This window comes from Osmerus mordax, chromosome 2, assembly GCF_038355195.1.
Source record: "Osmerus mordax isolate fOsmMor3 chromosome 2, fOsmMor3.pri, whole genome shotgun sequence".
NCBI lineage: Eukaryota > Metazoa > Chordata > Actinopteri > Osmeriformes > Osmeridae > Osmerus > Osmerus mordax.
In genome coordinates, this window is record NC_090051.1 from 3,615,654 (window position 1) to 3,642,771 (window position 27,118).

The window sequence follows — 27,118 nt, forward strand, 5'->3', positions numbered from 1 at the left end:
TACATAGTGGTGTAATTTCTACCAGGCAAACATGAAAGCAAGGTATCACTTAAAATAGAAACTACTTTGCTGTACACACAATTCCTCAAAATGTAGGCCTCTACAAGTTCTACGCAAAGCCTACGAAAAATAACTGGCCACTAATATAAAAATATATTGTTTAATCCAAACTCTATAATAAATGCATACACTTGCATGTAACCTACTAAAATAACACAATTCAAATATTCAGGCAGAAATGTAATGTGCATTAAAAGTGAAGAACGAGTGATATTAGGCTAGGCTACATTGTAAAAAGTGGCCTGCTCAGATTGGTGGAATCAATACAGATAAGCAATGTAACCAATCTGGTAGTTAATGTTCCTGACACACATTATATACAATTCCCTTATTGCCCGATGGTATCCGGTTACAATGTACCTCATCATATCCTCGCTGCTGACCTCTGACAGCCGCTGCCTCCCCCCCTCACAAACACGGAAGCAGCATGGCGTCAAGTAGCAGCAGCGGCGGCGGCAGCTCCGAGGTGCAACGAATTGCACAGCAAAGATTGAGAATAATCGCTGGACATCTACAGAGACCTGCGTACGATGAATCGGGGATCGTTGCTATGGAGTGCAAAGCTGAAGAAAGCAGATCAGATGTTGCCAACACACCGAAGACGTTGCCGAGGAGGAGGTAAAGGCTATGATGATGGAGAGCTCTCGCTGTCATGAGTGTCCGTCTGCTAGCTCTTAGCTTGCATAGTGAGCTGAGAGTTTAAATGACATGCATTATTAGTCACTAACAGTAACTGAATACAGTCCACTGTCGTCTTAGTATAGTTAGACTGCCGTAGTACATTTAAGCACTGCTTCATAGCTTTCAAACTTGGCCCGCTAGCTTTGCTGGTAGCGGCTACTCTGAATGCGATTCATTCATAAGTGGGTGCGGCGGGTGGGCATAGACGTGGTTTGGTAACACCTTTCTTGATCGATATAAATAGCACTAGTTCTATCAAACGAAATCGATGTGTTGAGAGGGGAACGTCTTTTAATCAGTCTTCTGTAATGCATTAATTCAGAAACAAGCTGGATGAGAGAGACGTCGATGTGCCTTACATTTTGACATTTCCGCCCATTTTTGACTGGTTAGTCAACGTACTGGCTGACAGAGGCCAGTTTATTAGTGCGTCAGGCTAAGGAATGTTTTTAAAGTTTGCCAGCCTAGTTGTCAAGATACTTTGACGCCCTATTGTCTTATCATATACACAACAAAATCAACGAATATGTTGTTTTCCGTTGCTAATATGGGTCATTCTGGGACACTTATTCCCTTTCATTTGTAAAATAGTAAACATTGACAAAGGAGGAACGGAGAAAGTTGGTCAGGTAGGATTACAACTTTCCCCCATAAAACTGTGATCGGATTGGACAAGAGCTTTGGTGGCCTGACTCTCTAACAGGGTTGTGAAAAAATTTGCTCCTTCCAGGCGGGGCATGTCCCCTCTCATGGTGTACTGACATCTAGTGTCATAAAGCAGATAACGCAATGACCTCAGTGCAAAGTTACATATCTGAATTTACCAACAGTTTGTACAAATGGCCTTGCGAAACTTGATCACAAGTCAACCTGATGCTCTGATTAAGAAAGGTTATGGAGTTCGAGACATGTTTCGTCTTAAGTTGTACCCAAGGTAACAGTTGACTTATAAAAGTCAGTTTGTGAGCAACGTTATTGTGGCTACTTGTGAGGGTATAAGAGAGATTATGCATGCCTGAGGTAGTGTTGAAATATATTTACACTTGCATTATCTTCATTTAACAGATGATTTTATCCCAGGTGACTGGCTATGAATAGTCCATAAAGAAAGCACAGCAGAAACTCAAGAATCAGAAGTGTTTATTTACAAACAGAAGGGTCTAATAGTCTGAAACTACTAGTCAAATACTTCTAGGCCTATTTTGCTTTTTTCTCACATGTAATATCCTCTTAATTTGAGTGTAAAGTTAAATCTTTGAAAAATATACATTCATTCCAGAGTATGTTAGTATCACATTTGGCATGTGATGTAGTAGGCAGGCCTTTTGGCGTGTACCTGATGCCCAGTTCTGATAGCTCTCGTGTGCTGGGTTGGACAGACTGAACCAGTCTGTGTGCCCAGCTGAATTGGGTCAAACTTCCTCCAGTGCCACCTGGAAGGTATTTGGCATCATGCTTTGCTCCTAGAGCATCATAGAGTGAAATCAACTGTTTGGAATGGATGTTTAAAAGCCAGACTTATGAGATTCAGGCCTAAATCATAAACTATAAACACTGTTCACCTAGATAAATATTCAGTACACCCCTGAACCAGTCACGGCTGTGGACAGTATTTGAATTCCAACAGCCATAATGTCATGTTTGGTGACGTGCTCACAGCTCAATGTGTCACACCAGGCTTTGACTGTAGATCAAACGTTGGCATGAAAAGCATTCCGCTGTCTCATTCTCGCTCGTGAATTACAGGCCTGAGAAGTTTGTTAAACACTCATAACTTTTGTCGCTACACTGTTAGCATACAACACTCCTCGTGCACCTTGAATTATGAAAAGGTTATGGCAAGGAGTGGCTATGATATGGCTATTATTACAAATAATAACTGTGGTTCCTCTGGAGTCTCCTTCCTTTGTGTGAGCGAACATTCTGTGGGTGTCATTGCTCAACAGCAAAGACTCCCTGACAAGCCAGCCACTCCCTGTTAGCATAGGTGGTTGCTGGTGAGGAATCGTCGTTTGAGAGGAACCGGGTTGGCCATCCTGCGACGTTACCACGGTAACGGGGAATGGGGTTGCCGTCTGTGCCCCGGCCACAGGAGAGCGGCAGTGCCTCGGGGGAACACTGTGCTCTTGGTGTCCCTGTCAGCTGTCCCCAAGGCTGAACACAGACACCAGCCACAGTGTATCCAGGGGAAAGTTCGACACCATTCGTCCTTGACTAGAGGGGTTTAAAGAGATCCAAAACAAAAGATTGCGGAAGGAAGTCCCGATATCTGAAACGATGGGAGGATGGCGGTGTCTGGATGTGCAAGGCCGCAGCCTTTGGAAAAAGTCAGCCCTTGGACTGTGTGTGTGGCGTTTTCCTAAGATGATCGTCCTGTCTTGATCTGAGAAGTGTTCTGACACGGTGAACTTGCTTGACACCGGGTTCTTGTTTTCCCACAGGCAGGAAGTGATGAAATGGAATGGCTGGGGTTACAGTGACTCCAAATTCATCCTCAACAAGAAAGGCCAAGCGGAATTCACCGGCAAGAGGTACCGTCTTTCGCTTTGCAACAGTCATGTACGCGTTACACAGGTGTCTAAACCTGGTATAACTGAACATTATTAAACCATGAGATCTCACACTGACTTTATTAATATTACTAAGAAAAATACCCCCATCCTTACACAATTCCATTCCATCGTACATTGACCTGTAAACTTTCTCTTACTGGGATAGAAAGTGAGTCTGAGTGGAGATATCATGTATCTCCACACCACACGCCTTTTGAGAAACTCCCCCATGGCCAGTCCCATCCATGTGGTGCTACTGCCATCTGGTGGCAGGCATCTGCAGAGAACATTTAAACACATCGGAGAAGGTCAAACAGTATGATAGTCGTCTGAAAAATCCCTCGGATGCGTTGAACAGATAATGTGTTGACTTGACAACTCGATTCCCCCTTGCTCCAAACGAGAGAGAAGTGAAACGCGGCGCACGTTGAATTATGTGGACCACTTATGAATGTTTCTTTTTTATCCCTCCCCCCCCCCCCCCCCCCCTCATCTCTGTGTGTGTAGAGAAACACAGCCTAACGTTTCCATGCTGTCAAGTGACTGAGCAGGCTTTCAATTGGCACAGGCACCAGAATGGATCGCTCTCTCATCTGGCGAGCCATCACCCTCTGTTCTATAGCTTTATCTTTGTCTGGCACGATGGAGGGGGAGGCGGAAGGGGAGGCGGAAGGGGAGGCAGAGAGGGAGGCAGAGAGGGAGGCAGAGAGGGAGGCCGAGAGGGAGGCCGAGAGGGAGGCCGAGAGGGAGGCCGAGAGGGAGGCCGAGAGGGAGGCCGAGAGGGAGGCCGAGAGGGAGGCCGAGAGGGGGAGGCGGAAGGGGAGGCAGAGAGGGAGGCAGAGAGGGAGGCAGAGAGGGAGGCCGAGAGGGAGGCCGAGAGGGAGGCCGAGAGGGAGGCCGAGAGGGAGGCCGAGAGGGAGGCCGAGAGGGAGGCCGAGGCAGCGATGGGCCAGCCTGTTGTTGTTCTTTGTCTCTTCCTCTTTAGTTGTAAGGGTGATGTACGACTTAACAAAAGACATCCCTGCCTGTCGGAATCAAAAAGAAGCCAAGGCGCCCGGATCGAGGTGTCTGGGTTTTGAGTAATGGCTTGAATTGTACAGGATGTTGCACAGCAAATGGTTTTTCCCTCTTCGAAGCTGTAAGCTGTATCAAACCGCGTCTGCGAGGCTTCCGTCGCGCTTCCTCAGACGAAACGTCGTCGGACGAGCCGACTTGGAGGACACTGGAGGGAGCGGAGGAGTGAAAGTCGGAGAGAAAGTCCTCCTCCTCCTCTCCTCCTCCAGAACCTTCCATGACAGAGGCTTTTTCATTAAGGGCTGTGTATCATGGTCTGCTGGACAAAGGCACACCACAGTCCCCCTAATGGGCTGGTCGTCACCGTGCCAGCAGCTCAATTATACAGCGTCCGAGGTGGCGATGGCACAGCCAGCGCTGTCGCCTGGGCCGCCTATTAACCTCCTCCGACACCAGCTGCACACACTCCCAACCCATGACGGACGAATGAATGCTAACCCGCGGCATGCTAACCCGCGGCATGCCAACCCGCGGCATGCCAACCCGCGGCATGCCAACCCGCGGCATGCCAACCCGCGGCATGCCAACCCGCGGCATGCCAACCCGCGGCATTCTAACCCGCGGCATGCTAACCCGCGGCATGCTAACCCGAGGCATGCTAACCCGCGGCATGCCAACCCGCGGCATGCTAACCCGAGGCATGCTAACCCGCGGCATGCTAACCCGCAGCGACTCCGAGACGAAATGCCAAGTGTGTGGGGGGGGGGACTTATTTGGTCTCAGAAGTGGTGTTGTGTGAGGAAGTAACGTGTGTTGTGACCGGGCCCCCCCCCAGGTACAGGCTCAGTGGGATGATCCTGCCCAGTCTGAGGGAGTGGATGGAGAAGACGTTTGCGACGAGCATGCAGCATAAAAACATGGCGATGGTGAGCATCGACCGCCGTCGAAACCCTCAAGCCCCATTCCTGAATCACCACGACGACGGCAGTCGCTTCATGACTCCCCCCCCTCCTCACCCCCTGTGTCTTTGTTTCAGCCGGTTCTGAATGCCAGCTCTGTGCAGCCGCCCTCCCTGAACCAGCCATTCATGGATGAGCTCAAGTCCTCGGGCGTCCCCTTCTCCCTGGACGCCGAGGACCGGGTGTTCCGGGCCCACGGTGAGGCATTCTGGGAAGGCCCCCCCTGAGGGCCCACCAGCATTAGACACGTGTAGCTCCCAACACTCTCTGACACGGGGCATCTCACCGGGACTCAAACCCACCCACGTGTGTTCTTGTCGTCCACAGGGCACTGCCTGCACGAGATCTTCGCTCTCCGGGAGGGTCGGGTGGGCAGGACCCCCGACATGGTGGCGTGGCCAAGTGAGTTCCGTGGCGTCGCTGTTTATGACAAGCCGTGTCTCCCCGCCCCCCCTACTGCCCCCCCAACCACCACCACACTACACAGTTAATCTCTGGGCGCGGGTGATTTAAAGGGTTAATCTCTGCCGAGGCGTGGGAGTATTAATATGTATGAGTGGAGGGTTAATAAGAGGCGTCGGGGGGAGGACATGTGACACCCGACACCCCCGCGCTCCGAACCGGCGCCCCACGCCCATGAATTATGACGCTGGGATTGGTTTGCTGCCGTTCAGGCCCGGCGCTATTTCATCATGCAAATGAGTGCTGACTGGTGGCTGAAACTTGATTATCAGGCTCACAATTGGCCAGCAAATCACCCAGACCCTGCAACAGCATCCAGGATGGGGGGGGAGGGAAGGGGGGGAAGGTCCACAGATTTTTTTGCTCTCTCAAATGCCCCTTTTCATGTGTGGCTTCATTCACCCAGTTCCTGTGTCCGTGGTATGAAAAGGGGAGTGGTAGGAGAACCGCTTGGTCGTGGTTGTAGATCTGTAGCTGGGTTTAGTCTGTTATCCTCGCCTCAAAGCCCTGTTGTTTTGATTGGACGGCAGGGCGGGTTTGAGTCGAGGTGTTTCTTATTGGCCTGTAAGACTGCTTGTGCCCGGTGAAGCATGTCTATGTAGGTGGATATTACTGCCCCCCCCCTCGCGCCCCCCCCCCCCCTCCAGATGAAAGGTCGGTGGGGGCCGTGATTGGCTAGAGCGAGAGAAGCTTCTCCGTATCGACCGCCCCCCCCCCCCCCCCCCCCCCCCCCCCCCTCAGGGACCCTGGTCTTCATGCTCTCTGGCTCCATCGTAAGACCGCCCTGGGCAAATCTGGGCCATCTCTCCCTGGAAGCCCCCCTGCCTATCTTCCTGTCTCTGCTCTAATCGCCCCGGGCCTCATGACTGTTTACTGTCTCCCCAAGACCCAGCATCATGTGGCGTTGCTTATTTCCTTTGCCACATGAGCACTCCCGTCATCTTGCTAATGCAAATTTATGTGCGGCGTTGCGCGGTTTTACTGGCTTTCGGTCGGTGTGTTACTGCAACGACTGTGTTGTCTGTCTCCACAGGCTGCCATGACGACGTGGTGAAGATTGTGGAGCTGGCCTGCAAGCACAATGTTTGTTTGATACCATTTGGTGGTAAGTGCCTGATTGTGGCAAAGCAATGTTATTACTCAGTGTATTACAATCTTCAGTGAAGTAATGTGTGGGTCATGGAAACTCCCCCTTTTCACTCACACTCCACCCTCACCCCCCCCCCACCCTCATCCTCACCCCACCATCATCTCTCCCTCCCTACTCTCTACTCTCTACCCCCCTCATCTTTCAACCTCGCCTCACCCTCTCCCCTACACCCCCCCCCCCCAGGTGGGACCAGTGTCTCCAGCGCCCTGGAGTGCCCCCCTGAGGAGACTCGCTCCATCGTCTCCCTGGACACCTCCCAGATGGTGGGTACCCCCTGTCACTCACCCCCCCCAGAGGAGAGCTGCACACGACACACGCCGCTCTGCCCTGCCCGGCCGCTCCCCTCTCTAACCCTCAACCTGTTTACCTCGCCCGGCCGCACTCCCCTCTCTAACCCTCAACCTGTTTACCTCGCCCGGCCGCACTCCCCTCTCTAACCCTCAACCTGTTTACCTCGCCCGGCCGCTCCCCTCTCTAACCCTCAACCTGTTTACCTCGCCCGGCCGCTCCCCTCTCTAACCCTCAACCTGTTTACCTCGCCCGGCCGCTCCCCTCTCTAACCCTCAACCTGTTTACCTTGCCCGGCCGCTCCCCTCTCTAACCCTCAACCTGTTTACCTCGCCCGGCCGCTCCCCTCTCTAACCCTCAACCTGTTTACCTCGCCCGGCCGCTCCCCTCTCTAACCCTCAACCTGTTTACCTCGCCCGGCCGCTCCCCTCTCTAACCCTCAACCTGTTTACCTCGCCCGGCCGCTCCCCTCTCTAACCCTCAACCTGTTTACCTCGCCCGGCCGCTCCCCTCTCTAACCCTCAACTGGTTGAGCTAAGCTCCCTTCACGACCAGTGTCGTGGTCGTCGTTCTGGAGCATTCACTTCAACCCAAGAGGCCCTACAGTACCGTAAACCCAGTTCTGCTGGACGGGGTGACCGTGCAGGGCTGATATACGACCCGTCTGGGCACGGCGAGTCCAGGCTGGGCGTGGCCGGGCGTCATCGGCACCAGGGAGCCGTGTGTCAGGGTCAGGGGTCGCCCAGGGCCAGGGCCAGGCACATGAAAGGCACAGCAGGACAGCATTAGACTATTTATTACTGGGGCGGAGAGATTGATGGCAGGTGTGTGGGTGTGTGTCTGTGTGTGGGGGGGGGGGGGGGGCTCACGCTGGGATGAGGGTTTATGGGAGCCAGTGTTAAAGGAGGGGTGACCTTTAGCGAACCTGCATGAGTCAGTGCATCAAGCTACTGATACACACACTCACCACAGCAACATCAACCCTGCACATTGCCCTAAAATAACCATAGTAATGATATACATTTAGCAGACGCTTTTATCCAAAGCGGTGCATGGCGCAGGGGGGTTTCGAACCTGCCGCCTCTTGATCTACTGTTCAAGATATCGCATCTTTTTTTGGCCGTTTTTAGTTCAGTCTTTTAGAACCTGGGATGTATTTGGTGGTAGTATTTCAGGGAGGGAAGACAGTTCTGCAGAACAGCGAGGATAGCCATGTGTTGGTGCTGCCGATTCCACTATGTTGTGTTGAAATTCCTCTAACCCCCTCTAACCTGAATCAGATGTGTGTGAAACCAGCCACGCCAGGCCCCGTGCCACAGAAGAGAATTTACTTTGTGTGTTTGTGTTGCGTAAACGATAAAAGTTTACAACCTTTTTCTTCATGAATCCCACCCCCCTCCTCTCTGCAGAACCGAATATTGTGGATCGACGAGAAGAATTTAACTGCCCATGTCGAAGCTGGCATCATCGGACAGGATTTGGAGAGATTAGTGAGTGTCAGCATCCACACACCTAAACTGGTTTCTAACCTTCACGTGTCCACGGGCCTCTGTGATGGAGCAGATGGCAGCGCGTTAAAGAGCCACCTGCTCCGGGGGGGCGGGGGGATAAAACAGGGCCTCACTCCACCACCGTCACCTGGAAGAGAGAAGCCGTTAGGGTGAGCCAGGCCGGGGGCGGGGGGGGAGACGAGACGACCAGCCCAGAGGGGTGACTAGCCACCACTACACCCCTTTCCTCCGACCCCCCCCCCCCCCCCCCCCCCATCACGTTTTTTAGCGGTTGGTTTATTTTGGGCGTTTGTAAAAGTCTATGATGTCATAAAGGGCAGAGTTTGGAGCGTAAAACGCTAACGAGGCTGCAGTTACGCCCGGCAACGACGGGAGGAATTCGGTCGAGTTTAATCAGCGAGCGTTTTTGTCAAGCCGTTGAGTTTGGAGTGCGTCTATGAATGCTGATCTGTGTTTTTGACTGTTTTGATATATATTATTTTCTTTTTTTTGACTGGTTTTCCCTGTTTCCCCTCAGCTCAACGAGAGTGGCTACTGTACGGGCCACGAGCCAGACTCCATGGAGTTCAGCTCTCTGGGAGGCTGGGTGGCCACTAGGGCCTCGGGCATGAAGAAGAACATCTATGGAAACATTGAGGACCTGGTAGGTGCCGTGGCTGCCTCTCCCTTGACCTCGTCCCCTGACCTCGTCCCCTGACCTCGTCCCCTGACCTCGTCCCCTGACCTCGTCCCCTGGCCTCGGTAGTCGGCATAACAGCTTCATAAAGTCCGCTTTCCCTGCTAAAATGAAGCATGTTCAAATGCACTTTCAAACACATGTGCTTTAAAAACCAAAACCTCACTTTTCACTGTAAATAGTTCAAGCGTGTCAATCTTTGACTTCTTGGCCCATGATGTCACCACTGTTTCCAGTCTACCTGCTTGAACCCAGAAGTGTCCCAGGTCAACAGTAGCCTGGATGTTGGTGTGTTGGGGCTTCAGATCAGCGAGTGACAGCTGTTGGGTTCCTGTGCAGGTGGTCCACGTCAGGATGGTGACCCCTAAAGGAGTGATCGAGAAGAGCTGCCAGGGGCCACGCATGTCCACGGGGCCTGACATCCACCACTTCATCCTGGGCTCTGAGGGTACGAGCCTCCCACTGCTGGGTGTGGGTGTGTGTGTGTGTGTGTGTATATGCTACGTGTGCATGTTATGCATGTTTGCTTATCAGGGCAGCAACACCAGGCTAGCTCTCACACTGATCGTCAGGTGAACATTAACTAGGGCTGGTGGGGAAACCATTTTGGCAACCAGGGCTGCTGGTGAGAGGCGTCACCCCCCCCCCCCCACACACACACACACACACACACACACACCCCCACACACACACACACACACACACACACACACGTGCCTTGTCCTTGTGTACGCCCACATAGAATCCTGCCATATGCCAGTTCCCCCCCACATAATGGGGAGCTGGAGGGAAGCTTGGCACCATCATGTTAAACAGATGTGGGTACAAACTTGCTGTTTGCCCCCTGAAAAACTCTGCAATCTGCTCACTGCCTATGCAGCAACTGGGACAGAGATCTCCATTTGTACTCATTAGAATGGTGTTCCATGGATGCTTAATGCACATCTGTCTGTGGACAGGGGAGGGTGTTCCATTAAGTCAAATCATCACTTTTTATGTGACCTTTGTTTCGGTGCTGTGTAGAGCAGACACGGTACGGGCTTGTGGTGTTCGTTTCCCAGGCTTGTGTCTGTAGCCAGGTCTCTGGGTGGAGGGTGTGGGTCTCTGGGAGGAGGGTGTGGGGCTGGAGGGTGTGGGTCTCTGGGAGGAGGGTGTGGGGCTGGAGGGTGTGGGTCTCTGGGAGGAGGGTGTGGGGCTGGAGGGTGTGGGTCTCTGGGAGGAGGGTGTGGGGCTGGAGGGTGTGGGTCTCTGGGAGGAGGGTGTGGGGCTGGAGGGTGTGGGTCTCTGGGAGGAGGGTGTGGGGCTGGAGGGTGTGGGTCTCTGGGAGGAGGGTGTGGGGCTGGAGGGTGTGGGTCTCTGGGAGGAGGGTGTGGGGCTGGAGGGTGTGGGTCTCTGGGAGGAGGGTGTGGGGCTGGAGGGTGTGGGTCTCTGGGAGGAGGGTGTGGGGCTGGAGGGTGTGGGTCTCTGGGAGGAGGGTGTGGGGCTGGAGGGTGTGGGTGGAGGATGTGTGTGTGTTTGTGGGAGGGCTTACTGCTTGCCCGTGCCTGTGGGGGGTCACCCCCTCCTGGGTGTGATTGGAATATCTCCCTGTGCGCCTCCTCCCTCCCTCCTCGCTGACACTGTGCCCTGACACCCCAGCCGTGGGATCAAACTCCCACCCTGCCTGCTTCGAGGGAAGACATGGACGTCATTAGCAACCACTGCAAAGCCTGTCCTCATATCTGATTCAGCAGCCCAGCCGGGGTCGCCCCTAATCTCCCTGACCTTGATGGGGCCTGAATGCTGATGTCCTCCACTGCAACACGCCGTAACATGGTGTGATTGGAACCATCAATAATCATCTGTTGGTGTTTTTCCCCCAAGGCTTCCAGACATGGACAGTGCTGGGCAGGTGTGTGAAGCCATCCAAGGCTGAACCCACACACACACACACACACACACACTCCTACCCTCAGGTCCTCCTCATGTCTTCATGGTGGCGCTCTGTCCTCAGAGTTGATCTCCTCTAGATAACCCTGGCTGGAGAGACGTCAGCTGGTCACGGAGGAGAGCACTCTGCCTCCTACTGCCTCCTACTGCCTCCTACTGGCTCACACTGCCTCCTACTGCCTCCACTACCAATCTAGGCACAGGACACCCCTGCCTTTATTTACCTCTCTCTCTCCCCCTCTCTGTCCGTCTCTCACACACACATGCTATCTCTTTCTTTCTGTTTGTCTTTTTTCCACTCTCCCTCTCTCCCTCCCTCCCTCCCTCTCTCTGTAGGTCAGGGTGTAGCTCCAGAGTGGAGATGAGGGCTTGTTGAGGCGTCATCCAGTCACCTGTTCACCTCAGGACCACTAGATAGAGCACGTGGAGGGTGCTGTGACGTTACAGGCCTCATTAGCATCCAAAAGCAGCGCGTAGACCGGCCACACAGTCTGTGTCACGTAGGATGGATGTTAGGCTTTATTCATTTACCTAAAAAAAAAAAAGACAAAAAAAAAACTCAATGTAGAAAGTACCGCAAAAAGTCAAGGATCAGAAGTGCGTAGTTTTAACTCTATTTCGGTGGTCAGAGATGATGAGATTAGATTAAGCGTCATGTAAATTGAACCAAAACCTGAGTTTTAGGTTACGCTGGAGTCGAGGTTCTGTTATTTGAGCTGCAGAACGTTGCACAACGTTGGTAATTTCCCGGTGGAATATTTGAACATGACACTAGACGGGAGGAAACTCCGCACACTGAAAAAATGGCGTTTGGCACCGCTGTACCCTGACTGTGCTTGAGTAGGTTTGGTCTTGATTTAGCTGCGATTCATAAACATTTACAAAGCCGTTAGCGAGACATCTGTTTTCTTTTAATGTCTTTGGTAATTATATACGCGCGAAACGGTATCGAAAGCTCCCATTTCGGTCTCCCTCCCTCGGAATGATGAAGTGGGTTTTCCGAGTTATGAAAGTTTTATTGAAAATTCTTTACGACGAGAGGTTATCACTGTTTACTGGAAACTCGTTAAGACGAACGTGTCGTTAGTGTCCCTGCAGCGCTGCCCTGCGCTGAGGCAGTTTGTGGCCGGCGTCTGCGAGGGAGCTTGGAGAGTACCGTCGCTGGCAGCGCTACCTCTCCTAGCTCCCTGTCGGTGTTCAACTGTTTTCAGCACAACGGCAGTAAACACGCATCCCTTCTCTGCTCCGCCAGCAGATGTTTCACTGTCATGTTCCCTGTTAGACCCCCCACTCACCCCGAATCACCAGCTAATGACTCAGTTTATTTCCTCCTAGTTACAATCCGCAGCTCTCCCTGGCTCCTGTTGTAGTTGTCTGAGAAACACGCTTCTAAATAGACGACGAATGTGGTCATTGGGCAGGAGAGCTATACCAGACAACTCTTGTCTGGGTGGGGGAGATTATACACACACACACACACACACACACACACACACACACACACACACACACACACACACACAGGTAAAGAACCTGGAACATGAGCCTCATAGCAGCAGACATGTAGTTGATACTCTGAAGGGTCAGGGGGGCCAACCGGGGCCTCCTGAGGGGCCTCCTGAGGGGCCTCTTCAAGTTGTCCCGGGGTTGGCCCCTTTCATACGGGTCTGCTTTACCTCCCTCCAGCCAGGCTTGGTAAATCTAGCCTGGCCTCCCTCCTTTGAGCTTGCAGGAAACTGGATCCTAGAGGTGGAATGTTGGCCTGGGTCACCACGACAGGTTTGGGGCCTGTGGTTCTCTGTCCTGCTTCTGTCCTCGATGAGGGAAGCCAGCCATGAGGGGAACTCCCTCTCTCCTCCCCCCAGCTGATGTGTGTTCCCCCCCACCCCGCGCAGGTATGCTGGGCGTGGTGACGGAGGTGACCATGAAGATCCGCCCGGTACCGGAGTACCAGAAGTACGGCTCTGTGGTGTTCCCCTGCTTCGAGCAGGGCGTGGCCTGCCTCAGAGAAGTCGCCAAACAGGTACCCCTACACCCCCGCTGCTGCTGTGGGGGAAAAGGCACACAGCTCCCGCTCTCTGTTTACGTCAGACGAACCTCACCCAGCTAACAACATCGACCCGACTGCGCTAGGCTAGGCTAGGCTAGGCTAGGCTAGGCTAGGCTAGGCGAGTTCATTTTAGCAGGGCTGAGGAGACCTTTACAACACAAACAAAGCTGTGTCTCTGATGTCATTACCTACAGTACTATTATTTGTTACCGACTGTGTCAGTCAACGTCTCTTGAAAGATCCCAATAATGGGTTCACCTTAATTTCCATGACAATAACCGCAAAAGATGTGTGTGTGACCAAGGAGGTATATCGACTGGGCTGATCAATATGGTACCGGGAAGAGGCGGGGCCCGCGGTGAACGACAGCTTCCCGATGTATTAGGGAGGAATACGTTTCAAGATGATGAAGAAACGTCCCCTTTTAGTCTCTGCTCTGTGGCTGTGTGCAGTGCTGATGCAGCCGGTATCGATGAATACACGCATCAAATTAATGCCGCTCGGCTCGTTCTAGCTCCAGAAACGAGTCGTGTTTTTTTTAGAGCTCACCGCGAGGGTATCGACCTCGCCCTCGCAGCCTCGGCCTCACAGCCTCCTGGGAACTGGGAGTCGGCTTTATATATAAACTATGAAACCTCATTGAGTAGCTTTTGTTTTGGTGTCCTCTCAAAAGCCTTGGTCGGAAACTGTTTGTACACACATTTAACTTTACACCAACTTGTGTCTGTTTTGTGTGAGTGAAATGACTTGGGTGTCTTGTTTTCCAGAGATGTGCTCCAGCATCCATCCGGCTCATGGATAACGAGCAGTTTCAGTTTGGTGAGTCGCCTCTGCCCTTCGCATCATCTCCACGTCAGATCTCATTTGCTTCCATGTTATCCGCGCTGCAACGCGCGCTCTCTCTCGGGTCCGCTCCGTAGCCGCGCGGCTCCCGCAGCCCTGCACCACTGCCGGGAACCTGGTTTCACTGGTCAGGAAACTGTCACATCTCCTTTCCTCCACCACCACCACCTCCTCCACCTCAGTCAGGCCGAGGAAGTTGCACCATGGCTGCGCGCGGGCCTGAATGTTTGTGTGAACTCTAACCACATCCTTCCTCTACTCACTGCGCCCGAGTACGGTTTGCTCCCACTCGCCGCAACGGTGGAGTGTGAGGAGAGAGGCTGCCCTCGCCCGGCCTTCGCCCCTCTGCTGCGTACCAGGAAGTGAAATTGATCATTACAGCGCCGAGAAACTGAAGTGTGCGTCCTCTCCGCTCTGGCACAATGAAAAATGACCTTGGCTACAATTAAGCAGTTCTTCTATTGAAGTTTTATGATATTGTTTCTTGAGGTCTGGTGGAATGTCTCTGGCATCGTCCAGAGATCTTTGTAAAGTTCTTTTCTCTCTGGGGATCTCATTAGCTCCTCTATTTTTCCTCTTTTTTCCAGAGTATGCACTTCTTAGCATTAAGTAGGCAAGACAAAGCGACTAGGGTTTTTCACTAATAAGTAAAACTCCTGGCTTTATAATACCTTCTTGGGCTTATTAGTGCCTTGTTCTCCCTTTAATCATGTCGGCTTTAGAGTAAAGAGACTTGATGTATTCACAGCTGGCTGTCAGAGCGAGACAGCGAGCGCAATGTTCAGCCGTGCTACCTGACTGTCTAATGAAAAATGAGAAGGGTGTTTAGGACGTGGATACGTAGGCCATGCGTGGAAACTTGAACAACAAAAAGACAGAAGTTGGTGTTATTCACCCCGTGTTTAATTCTCTGTTCTGGTCAGTGAGTATTTATTTAATGAGTGTGTTGGCTGCAGGGGACTTAAAAGACCCTGGATCGCATGTGGAACGGCGACAATTAGGACACTAAGTGATGAGCCGACCCGGGTGGAAGCCGAATAAATGAACTGTTAAGTCTCCACGGCAACGCCACGGCAACGCCCGGGAGTTTCCGTCTGTGATTGATAGCCGTCCCCTCGGCCCCAGACTCCCGTTCTCACTGGTCCGCGGGCGCTTTGTGTGTCCAATCAGGAATAAATCAAAAAACGTGCGGGTGAGGAAGACAGATTTCGCCGTGTCATCCCCACTTCCCCCTCGGAAAGACCCTGATTTATAGTCGCTGTCGCGGGCAGTCGCGGGCAGCCGCGGGCAGCCACTGGCCACTTACAAGTTATTCAAATGTTGCCATTTATTTTCCTCCTTTTGTTCAAAAAGCCAAATAAATCTGAGGCCGTGGGCCCGATCAGACGCTGGAGGAAACAGGCAGGGGATGGGGGCGCCAAGTGGGGCTAAATGTGTGCGGAGATGATAGGAGCTGTAAGTCCAAACCGACAGAGGTGTGCTTGCCGTTGGAATGGGAGGGGGTTGACCTTCTCTGTCTGTGTGTTTCTGCAGGCCACGCGTTGAAGCCTCAAGTGTCGTCAATCTTCACATCGTTTGTGGATGGGCTGAAGACGTTCTACATTACAAAGGTAAAAAAAAATAATATATAGAAACATGCCAGCCCCACTTATTTGGTTCCGTATGGACAGTTTTACAACGTCTGGTCTCTGTTGAACCCAGTTCAAAGGATTCGACCCCCACCAATTGTGCGTCGCCACCCTGCTGTTTGAAGGGGACCGCGAGAAGGTCCTGCAGCACGAAAAACAAGTTTACGACATCGCTGCCAAGTTTGGGTGAGTCGCTTCTCAAACTCCCCTAACACGGAACGTTCCACTCTGGTGTCTGGAACACCGGTCTTGTGGTTCTCCGCTAGTTTCCCCAAACCATTAAAACTTTTATCAGTTTGGAACACAGGTCACTGGCCAATCACAGAGCACCTCCTCGGAGAAAGCGTCCTCTGATAGGTCTGCGGCGCCGAGCAGACGGCCGGGGGCGGAGCCGGTCCTCTGGCAGAGCTAGCATTATGGGATGCCTGGGCGAGATGGTTGGGGGTGTGTGAGCTTAGACTGGGGGGATAGGCTGTGGGGCTGAACCAGAGGCCGACCGTAAAACAGCCCGGTGATGGATCACCCCTGCCTGCCCCCCTGGCAGGCCTGCTGGTGGGGAGGGTGGGGTGGCTGGGGGTGGGGGCACCTTGTCCTGAGCGGGGAGGGGTGGGGTCGGAGCTGTAGGGGGATAGGGTGAAGGCCAAAGGAGCAGTGACTGATTGATTGTGTGGTAGATGGATGGAGGTCTTATCAGTCAGAGAGGGATGTTTCGTTTCCATCTATCCTCCACCCTCTACCTCTATCATTCTCCATCCTGCTGCTCTATCCTGCTCCTCTAACCGCTAAGCTGGGCTCGTTTCTCTTTCCCGTTCACCTGTATTATAAAGCTTCAGGTTCGTTTCCAGATCCCAGTTCCACACCAGCTAGTACACAGTCCCCCACATCAGGAATAATAATAACAGATTCATTTAGACGCTTTTATCCAAAGCGAAGTACAGCACGGGGGGGGGGGGATTTAGACCTGCCACCTCAGTCAAATGCTCTACCCACCGAACTACACAGGAAGCACCCAGTTCCACAACAGGAAGTCCACGATTCCACAGCATTATAGAGGATTCAGGGTACATGGAGTACTCTTCCCCTCTACATCAGCCGCAAGGCTCCTAGTCAGCACTACTGGCCCTCGTTAAAACAAGCAGAGGTGTGTGAATCTCGGTGTAACCTTATGGATCGTGTATTAGTGTGACTGCGCGGCCCAGCTCCACGCACACCATCCCCAGTCCCCCTGGTTACGCCCAGGACCAATTTAAGAGCCCCGTCGTTAGGGGAAGGTGTCGCCGCGCCGCGGTCCTCCTGTTAGCTCAAACAAATCATCCTAACCTATCAGGCTGAGGTTAATGGATGAGGGCGACCCTTGGAGGAAGCTCTTTTGTCCGCTGTCGGGAAAGCCGGGCCAGTCGATCAAACGATTTCCTAATGAGCGTACCCTGATTAGTTAGGGCAGTGGATGAATATTTGATTATCCTCTGTGGTTGATGGATGTAGGGGCTGACCTGAGGGGGGGGTTGGGGGGGGGGGGGGGGGGGCTGGGGCACCATTGATCTGACCACTCTGGAACTGACTGGCAGCTGTGGTCAGGGGGTGGAGGAGGGGGGGGTGCACCAGGATAAAGAAGTGTTAAATATTAACCCCCTTGTATCTGCTTCCAGGGGCTTGGCAGCCGGAGAGGACAATGGGCAGAGGGGATACATGCTGACCTTCGTCATCGCTTACCTCCGGGTGGGTCATCGTCCGCTGTTCTCTCTGGGGGTGACGGATAGGCGGGGGGCCGGGGGGGGGGCAGGGCTCTGACCGGAGCCCTGAGTAATGACAGGAGAGGCAGGGGGACAAAGACCTGGGAGATCCTCTGTGTTGATCCTGTCAGGCCTGGACGGGGCAGCCCGCTCCCTCTGGAGAGCTCCGGCCTGTGTTCTCCTCTGGAAAGCTCCGGCCTGTGTTCTCCTCTGGAGAGCTCCGGCCTGTGTTCTCCTCTGGAGAGCTCCGGCCTGTGTTCTCCTCTGGAAAGCTCCGGCCTGTGTTCTCCTCTGGAGAGCTCCGGCCTGTGTTCTCCTCTGAGGGTCACGGTGGCCTGCGCTGCTTTGTCCACGTCTGGGCCGTCACACGACGCCCTGCCACGACGCCCTGCCACTCCCCAGCTAGCTGCATCCATCAATCGTCGGTGATTCACTTATGTCTTTTTCCCTCTGTTGTTTTCCCTGAAGGATTTGGGGATGGACTACTTTGTGATCGGGGAGTCCTTTGAGACGTCCGTGCCGTGGGACAGGTGAGGATCGTGTGGGAGGATCCACTCTTAGCCACCGTGTCTGTGAGGCTGCCTGGGAGCGGCCCTCCTGGGAGCGGTCCTCCTAGGAGCGGTCCTCCTCCTGGGAGCGGTCCTCCTCCTGGGAGCGGTCCTCCTCCTGGGAGCGGTCCTCCTCCTGGGAGCGGCCCTCCTCCTGGGAGCGGTCCTCCTCCTGGGAGCGGTCCTCCTCCTGGGAGCGGTCCTCCTCCTGGGAGCGGTCCTCCTGGGAGCGGTCCTCCTCCTGGGAGCGGTCCTCCTGGGAGCGGTCCTCCTCCTGGGAGCGGTCCTCCTCCTGGGAGCGGTCCTCCTCCTGGGAGCGGTCCTCCTCCTGGGAGCGGTCCTCCTGGGAGCGGTCCTCCTGGGAGCGGTCCTCCTCCTGGGAGCGGTCCTCCTCCTGGGAGCGGTCCTCCTGGGAGCGGTCCTCCTGGGAGCGGTCCTCCTCCTGGGAGCGGTCCTCCTGGGAGCGGTCCTCCTCCTGGGAGCGGTCCTCCTGGGAGCGGTCCTCCTGGGAGCGGTCCTCCTCCTGGGAGCGGTCCTCCTGGGAGCGGTCCTCCTCCTGGGAGCGGTCCTCCTGGGAGCGGTCCTCCTCCTGGGAGCGGTCCTCCTGGGAGCGGTCCTCCTCCTGGGAGCGGTCCTCCTCCTGGCTTTCTTCCCACACAGTCAGTTTAAACTGGCATTCCCCTCCCCCTCACTTCTCTCTGTCTCTTCTCCTCGGCCTTCTCGCGCTCTCTCTCTCTCTCTCTCTTCTCTTTCCCTCTCTCTCTCCCCCCGTCTGTGGGTACTCCAGAGACAGCCTCAGGAACATTCCCTCTCCCCCGTGACACGATACCGTACTCCACCGCGACGCGCCTCCCAGGCGGGGACCCCCCCCGGAGGCGTCGCGTGAGCGGCTGTGTTTCAGACACACACGAATGCAGGGCCCCTGTGTACACTGCCCAGTAGGGGAGACCGAGGGATAGCAGGCGTGCAGGCCAGCATATATACCTGGCTCATTACCTCTCCTCCTCCTCTCTGCTCTGCACTTGGCTGCATGTGTGATGCTGACGGCTGTTACACGCCAGGGAGAGCTTCTCACAGTGACCCGGGCAGTCCCCATTATGTCCCCGTGTTCTCCCCTTCGCTGCTCACTGCTGTAGACGTGTAGGGAAACACACACACACACGCCTCCTTCTGTCAGGCCGCACTGCAGGCATGTTTCCCCACAGCATCATTGGTCATTTAAAAACATTGTTTGGTTTGATTCACAGCTTTGTTTGTTTGTTTGTTTGCCGTCTGTGTGTCCAGGGTGTTGGACATCTGCCGGAACGTGAAAGAGCGCATCACCAGGGAGTGTAAAGACAGGGGCGTCCAGTACCCAGCCCTGTCCTCATGCAGGTAGGTAACCTCAGACTGACTAGACCTTAGGACCCCTGGAGGCAGACAGGCAGACAGGCAGACAGACAGACAGGCAGACAGGCAGACAGACAGACAGGCAGACAGACAGACAGACAGACAGACAGACAGACAGACAGACAGGCAGACAGACAGACAGACAGACAGGCAGACAGGCAGACAGGCAGACAGGCAGACAGGCAGACAGGCAGACAGGCAGGCAGACAGACAGGCAGACAGACAGACAGACAGACAGACAGACAGACAGACAGGCATGCAGGCAGACAGGCATGCAGGCAGACGGCCAGGCTGCTCCCTGCTCAGAGTGGACAGATTAGGCCTCAGCCTGATTATGCTCCAGCCATTCATTTCCCGGCTGCCGTCTGTCACAAGATTGATTTGTCCGTTTAACCTCTGTGTGTGTTTGAGCGTGAGGGAGCAGGCTCGAGGAACAGAGGTTGTTCTCACAGGGGACAGAAGACCGAGAGCGAGAGCGCCCAGCTCCAATCTGTCTGAAACACAAGAATGGATTGCCTTTCTACATTATTACAGTATTTTAAATCTTTAACGTGGACGTTTTGACTCTTTCGATTCAATTTGAATTTTAAACGTGACAAATGGCTTCTGGCTTTGTCTCCCATCTCTCACCGCGTGTGACAACTGACACGTCAAAGTAATAAATGTAGCACCAAGGTCCTTAGTCATGTAAAGTGTGACCGTGTTGTAATGGATTGTCGGGTGTCACATAGTAGCTTGCTTGCTGAACAATCATGAAATGTCGCTCAGGACGATCCAGTGAAAGTGTGCTGATGACCGTTTAATGTCCCGATAATGTGACGTTCTGGAAGCTGGCAGACCCCGATGCTCATTTGGAGCGAAGGAATAGAGGCCAGGGGTTCAAGAGGCCCCGCCCCTCACGCCTTGTCACCGCCCTCCAATTACAGCGGAGAAATTGCATTTACCGTCGTGAGACTGGCTAGCTCAACCAAAACCAGGGGGTTTCTCAGGTTCACGGAGAACGCATTTCCACAGGGAAAAGAGAGAGGTGGGGGGGGGTAAACCAATAATACATAAAAAAAACAAAAAAAAAACAATAAGCTTTATTTTATCTTGTGAGGGTGACATGTTTGTGTGGCGGTTTCAGGGTGACCCAGACCTATGACGCTGGAGCCTGTGTCTATTTCTACTTTGCCTTCAACTACAGAGGACTGGCCGAACCAGTGCATGTGTACGAACAAGTGGAGGTAACTCGCACTGCGCCTACATACCAACCCCCCCTGAGCTCATTACACAGGCTTAACTTCACGGTGATATACTTACATGTTCTGTACGGGTTTGAAATGTTGACAGTTGAAGTGGCTTGTTCCCCTGTCCTAGCGCGCTGCCAGAGAAGAGATCCTAGCCAATGGAGGAAGCCTGTCTCATCACCACGGAGGTACCTAGCAACCACCATCCAATCACAAACACACATCCTCTCTACGCGTGCTTGTGTACATTGTGGGATCAGATTGATCGCAAGGCTTACGTAGGCATGGGGGTGTACTGCCCTGCACATTAGGTTTGCTGGTCCAAGTGAGAGAGCGGGCAGCAAGCCTTTCTGTAAACATGTATTTGGTCTAAGGAGATCATTCATTGCTTCTTTCACGAATCCAAACACGTTTCCCCCACCCGGCTGACAAATGGCCGCGCTTTGGCTATTTGTTCGTTTTCAGCGGCGGCCAAATGAGACGCCAAATGAGACGTGAGAGGAGGGAGGGGAGGGGGGAGGACAGGGTGGGGGAGCCTCTATCAGCCCAGACAAAATGGCCGCCTTATCTTATTGCCATCCGCCTGGCCGCTTTCATACACCACGTCGGGCCATTCATCACGCCTGTCAAAACGGCATGCAGGGGACTCAGTTGCGATATTAAATCACTATTTTTCCTGAGAGGTTGGGGGGAGGGGGGTGGGTTCAAAATTAAAAGATGGCTAATAAAAGGAGGAGGCCGCGGCTGGCCCGGCGTAGGTGAAGCTGCTGTTATCAGCTTGGGTTCACTGACCTCCACACAGTGGCTGGGCCACCCTGATCCGAGCCCGGGGTGGAGGGGGGTGGAGGGATATTGATGCAGCTCCCGTGTGTGTGTGTGTGTGTGTGTGTGTGTGTGTGGGGCCCCCACTCTGTAATTGTGATTAATAACAGTGGGCCTTGCTATCTGGGCGCAAACAGGCTGGTTTGTCTGCCCACAATCAGGGCTTGACAAATGGAGCTAGTTTCGCTGGGCTTTGTGTATCAAGGAAAACAGATGTAGTCTGGGGAGGAGAGGTGGGAGGGCGCGGCGGGAAATATACATTTTTGTAACCTGTGTTTACACCCGGCTGTGACTCAGGTGTGTGTGTGTGGGGGGGGGGGGGGGGGGAATTCCATCTACTCTCAGTAGTCAACTGCTGACTATGATGGAGAATAAGTCATATTTAATAGTTTTTGTGAAATGGTTGCGTCAACGTTAGGCCCCCCCATCTCAGGGGTGTGTTTCCAGTTCAGACGCTGGGTGCAGAATGTCCTGTCAGTGTTGTTAGAGAGCAGAGGGAAATGTACTGTTTAACCAGGTCAGTGGGGTTGCAGGAGAGTAAAGCTGCTTGTCATCCATCACTCTGGGAGTCATCCATCCATCTCTCTGAGAGTCATCCATCCATCAGGCCTGCCATGCAGCCCCCCCCCCCCCCCCCCCCCCCCCAGGCAGCCCTCCTCCCTCCCCTCCAACCAGGCCCCTAGCCCCCCCCTAGCCCTGCCCCCCAGCCCTCCTGACTTATCAGGACCACACTGTATCACTGGGCTCAGCCCTCTCTCTCTCCTCCTCTCACCCTCATGTGTCAACGCCACACAGCCCTGCAGACCAGGAGGCAGGGGGGTGGAGGGAGGGAGAGAGGGAGAGGGAGAAAGAGTTGGGGAAGAGGAAAGAGGCTGAAGTAGAGAGAGACGGAATGAGAAAGGGGGAAAGGAAAATGCGAAGAGGGTGAGAGGTCAGGATGGAGAGAAGCGGCACCACCCTGGACCTCCACCCTGGACCTCCCCCCTGGACCTCCCCCCTGGACCTCCCCCCTGGACCTCCCCCCTGGACCTCAACCCTGGACCTCCACCCTGGACCTCCCCCCTGGACCTCAACCCTGGACCTCCACCCTGGACCTCCACGCTCTCCAGCAGACCAGGACCTCCCGCGAGCTGGGGTCTCTGCAGAACATCAGTCCTCACACACACACACAGAACACTCATTCACTTACTCACCTACACACTCACTTATACAGTCACTCGCACTCACTTACACACTTTTATACTCGCTCACTCATGCTCAGTAACTCACACACACACACTCACTGACACACACACACACACTCACTCACACACACACGCTCACTCTCTCACTCACTCAGTCCCTGCCGCTCAGGTCGATGAACACGGGAGCGGGAGGAGGAAGTTAGCACACTTGCTTTCCCTTCATTAGCCCTGCTCTCGTCGATGACGTCTCTCCCCTCAGCACCCCTGAACACCCGCCTGCGAAGGCCCTGCATGTTCCCAGTGCCCCCCCCCCCCGTGTCTCTGTCTGTCTCAGCTGTGCCAGCCAGCCCCCGCTAGATGGATGACGATGGCAGGCGAAAAGGAGGGAACGTGACAAGATAGATGTGTAAATTATCGCTGTGATGGAGGCAATGATGCACTCCCAGCACCTTCTGTTTTGTCTTCTCCCTGAGTGGAAGGAGGGGATGGAGGTGGAACAAGGGGAGGGAGGGAGGGAGGGAGGAGGGGGAGGGAGGGGAGGAGGGGACGGGAGGAAGGGTGGGAGGGGATGGGAGGGAGAGGGAGAGCAGGCTATTTAGTTAGTTACAGAGTAGCGGCTGATTGGGTGACTGACTGGCCCTTCTGTCGCTATCGTGGGGGGGGGGGTGTGGCGCCCCCGCCCCCACCCGGTGGCCCCCTTGTCTGTCCTGCCTTGTCAGGAGACGGGGGCCTGGCCCCCACGGCTGGTCTCCATCTGGAGCTCCCGGCCTGCCAGCGCTAAGCGTGGCTGGTCTTGGCGTCTGATTACATGGCGCCCTCCCATCTCCCATGATGCCCTGACAGGTAGCTCCAACCCCTCTCTCAACACACTCAATTAACACGGAGGGGTTGGCACTCTTAAGCACCAATCAAGCAGGGAGGTGTGTGTGTGTGTGTGTGTGTGTGTGTGTGTGTGTGTGTGTGTGTGTGTGTGTGTGTGTGTGTGTGTGTGTGTGTGTGTGTGTGTGTGTGTGTGTGTGTGTGTGTGTGTGTGTGTGTGTGTGTGTGTGTGTGTGTGTGTGTGTGTGTGTGTGTGTGTGTGTGTGTGTGTGTGTGTGTGTGTGTGTGTGTGTGTGTGTGTGTGTGTGTGTGTGTGTGTGTGTGTGTGTGTGTGTGTGGGTGTGGGTGTGGGTGTGGGTGTGGGTGTGGGTGTGGGTGTGGGTGTGGGTGTGGGTGTGGGTGTGGGTGTGGGTGTGGGTGTGGGTGTGGGTGTGGGTGTGGGTGTTAGGTAAATAAATAACGAAAGGGGTATCTCCCCCCCTCATCCTTTCCCATTGGAAGGCCAGGGGGCCTTTAGTCACCTGGAGACACCTGTTTCAGATAGTACCGTTCACATGCCTGTCTGTGAGTGTGGCGGAGGGTGCTGGACTGTGTACTGTGCTAGTTAATGGTCATCCAGTCACATGCAGCCAGTCAAGGACAGACTGTCACTTTGTCGTACCTCTCCACTCTCATGGGGTACGGAGGTGGTGCCCAATGTTTAAAATGCCACATTAGCCTGGTCTCGCTACCCCTGCCCCCCCCCTTCCTGACCCTCACCCCCCCCCCCCCCCCCCCCAGACACCCTCACCCCCCCAGATTTGGAGCCTGTCTGGCCAAGTTTGGGCCCCAGGGCAGAACCCAGCCCTGAGCCGGGGAACACCGCCAGAACCACAGTCACAGAGGACAGTGTGTCCCCCTGCCCCTCCTGTCCCCACTGCCCCTCCTGCCCCTTACCCCTCCTGCCCTCCTGCCCTCCTACCCCTCCTGCCCGCCAGGCTGCTATCTGAGGGGAGGAGCAGAGAGGGAGAGGGGGGGGGGATAGCAGCCATGTACCTCCAGGCATCAGTGGTCTGATCTGGGAGCAAGAAGAATGGGGGGAGAGAGGGAAAGAGAGGGAGAGAGAGGGAGAGAGACAGGAAAGAGAGGGACGGGGAGAGGAAGAGAGACAGGAAAGAGAGAGAAGGGGAGAGGGAGACAGACAGGAAGAGAGAAGGGAAAGAAAGGGAGGAGAGAGGAGAGGGAGGGAGGGAGGGAGGGAGGGAGGGAGGGAGGGAGGGAGGGAGGGAGGGAGGGAGGGAGGGAGGGAGGGAGGGAGGGAGGGAGGGAGGGAGGGAGGGAGGGAGGGAGGGAGGTGCGTCGGCCAGCCGGCCCCCTCCTCTGGGAACACGGAGCCTAATGAGTGTGATAGTCTGCTGAGCTCCATAAATCATGCCATGCAAAACATTTCTCCTCTCTGAATAAAAGCATTTATCACCTTCTGTTTATTCACTCACACTCGCAAGATTGATTGGTTTCCAAGCAACCCACTGAGCAATCAGCCGTGCCCAGTCCTTGTTCTTCTCCTTTCTGTCTTCCTCCCGCTTCTTCCTCATGTTATGTTTTTATTTATTTTTTTACTTTCAGTTGGGAAACTTCGGAAGGAGTGGATGAGAGAGACCGTCTCCAGTGTGGGCATGGGAATACTGAAGTCGGTCAAGGACTACGTCGATCCTGACAACATCTTTGGCAACCGGAATCTACTCTAATTCCTTCTTTCTTATTTTTTGTCTTCTTTTTCAAACCACCTTTTTTGTCTCACTTTTCTAACAGCCTCTTGTGCAATTCTGATTCCTACTTCATGTGAATCTGTAAGACTGTGTCTTCTCCCTCTTCCTCGCCGTTCGAGCGTCAGACGCCGATCTCTTCCCAGCCTCCTCCTCATCCTCCGCTTCCCACTCTGCTTGACCGTGTCTGTATAGCACTTATCCTGCTGTAGCAATCATTGTGTCTGAGAGGGAGTTGGTTGGTCAGTCCGTCAACGCCATTGTGGGCCTTGGGGGTCGAGCGGTCCAGGAGATGGAGCTACTGTAGACGGACAATTTCCAGCTCCACTCTAACCCCTGCCATGGTCATGGCCTTTTTCACTGCACATGATCTAAATCCTTGTCGATATACTCATGTTTGCCTATGATGAAATTGTTCCCCCCCCCGCCCCCCAAAGAAATGCCAATTAATCATTAACATTTTCTTTTTTTGTAAACATTTAACTGTTAGTCGTTGTTTGTGGCAGTCCAAAGCCATGTGCCTTTCAACAGCTCTGCCCTGCCCTCCCTTCTCTGCACACTTCCGGTCTCCGAGCTGCACACTTCCTGTTGCCCACTTCCTGTTGCCCAGTGGAGTCCGTGTGTGAGCCCACACTTGTCTTTTGTACGTCATGTTCTTGAACCACGTACGTCTATGTGCTCCTCTGTGAACCACGTACGTCTATGTGCTCCTCTGTGAACCACGTACGTCTATGTGCTCCTCTGTGGAGTCCTGTGAGCTCTGCCCCCCCCTGTCATTATTGCCACAGGAGATGTGTGTTCTGTGGTCGGACCTAACGAAGATTTATATTGTGAGTTGTGCCTCTGTTACAAAAACTGTACCCTCCTGCCCAATCGACAGTCATTGGATTTACAAACAGAAGACGAGAGTCACCTAATAGCTTGTCATTTTGTCTTTGTCGTTGAAGGATTTTATTTTATTTAGTCTTTCCCTGCCGTGCAAAGTGCTTGAGTCATCTGTGCTCTCATGTGAATGTGTTTGAAAACGTCTCTCCATCCTGGTGACCTTGGTTACGCCAAACACACGCCCAGGACTCCTCCAGCACTCTGTACACACCATGCGAACATACTGTGTGTGTGTGTACATGCTGTGTGTGTGTTTGTACATGCTGTAAAGACAAATGGAACACATTTAGCAATAAACACCTAAATTGTATTATTTATTTTTTTGATCAGCACATGCACAATACCATTCCCAGACGCCATCTTTAGAAGTCTTTTAACTTGATTGATATTTTCCACTGTTAATGTTACATGTACCTGATTATATTCAACACTATTAAGTTACTAATGTCCAATGCACTGTTTCATATTATGTTGCTTACTGCAGAAAAGGAAGTTGGTGTATCACCCAGAAATTCACCCAGACACAATACACTAGAGGTGTGTTTCCGAGGTCAGTTACACTGTGTGTGGTGTTTATGGTTGGCGTACAGCTGAGCGGGGCGTTTGTGCCTGGTCACTGCTGCGTGTGCGGCCATGTTTGGCTTCTGTAGGGGAGTCCCTGTTCCCGTGCCTGGTCCCTACCTTCACCCCCACCCCCTTGTGCACAGGGCCACTCCACCCTACTGTCATTTAAGCGAGTTAAGGAAATGGCAGGGGACAGGACCTCACCCCGGCGGAAATGTTCTAAAGTTTCACGCTTTGACTTCCTGTGACAGTTGCAAAAGCCCAACTTGAATGAGAGCTTGAAAATCTCAATGTAACTGATGTACCTGTCGATGTTTCCCACTTCTCCTGATAATGTATTAACGTGAAATTACATTTTGTCAATGCTGTTTGTGCAATAAATAAAACCACAATCGAA

The 27,118-nt window shown here is 53.6% G+C and overlaps 1 protein-coding gene across 1 annotated transcript; it reads left to right on the plus strand.

The window, feature by feature from the left end:
* Window positions 1–487: 487 nt before the first annotated feature.
* Window positions 488–27,118, plus strand: agps (alkylglycerone phosphate synthase). Its single transcript, XM_067229277.1, has 20 exons — window positions 488–678; window positions 3,183–3,272; window positions 5,143–5,233; window positions 5,344–5,464; window positions 5,594–5,668; window positions 6,762–6,833; window positions 7,062–7,141; window positions 8,576–8,656; window positions 9,195–9,320; window positions 9,693–9,801; window positions 13,178–13,305; window positions 14,100–14,151; window positions 15,709–15,785; window positions 15,877–15,989; window positions 17,453–17,522; window positions 18,005–18,066; window positions 19,369–19,458; window positions 20,600–20,699; window positions 20,833–20,890; window positions 25,133–27,118. The coding sequence occupies exons 1-20, from the start codon at window positions 488–490 to the stop codon at window positions 25,252–25,254; spliced, it is 1,908 nt and encodes a 635-aa protein (XP_067085378.1). The 3' UTR covers window positions 25,255–27,118.

Excerpts from the sequence above, each read along its gene's own strand:
- agps (XM_067229277.1), top strand. The coding sequence starts at position 488 with ATGGCGTCAAGTAGCAGCAGCGGCGGCGGCAGCTCCGAGGTGCAACGA. Across the intron at positions 679-3,182 it reads AAGACGTTGCCGAGGAGGAG|GCAGGAAGTGATGAAATGGA; the intron begins GTAAAGGCTATG and ends GTTTTCCCACAG. Across the intron at positions 15,990-17,452 it reads GACATCGCTGCCAAGTTTGG|GGGCTTGGCAGCCGGAGAGG; the intron begins GTGAGTCGCTTC and ends ATCTGCTTCCAG.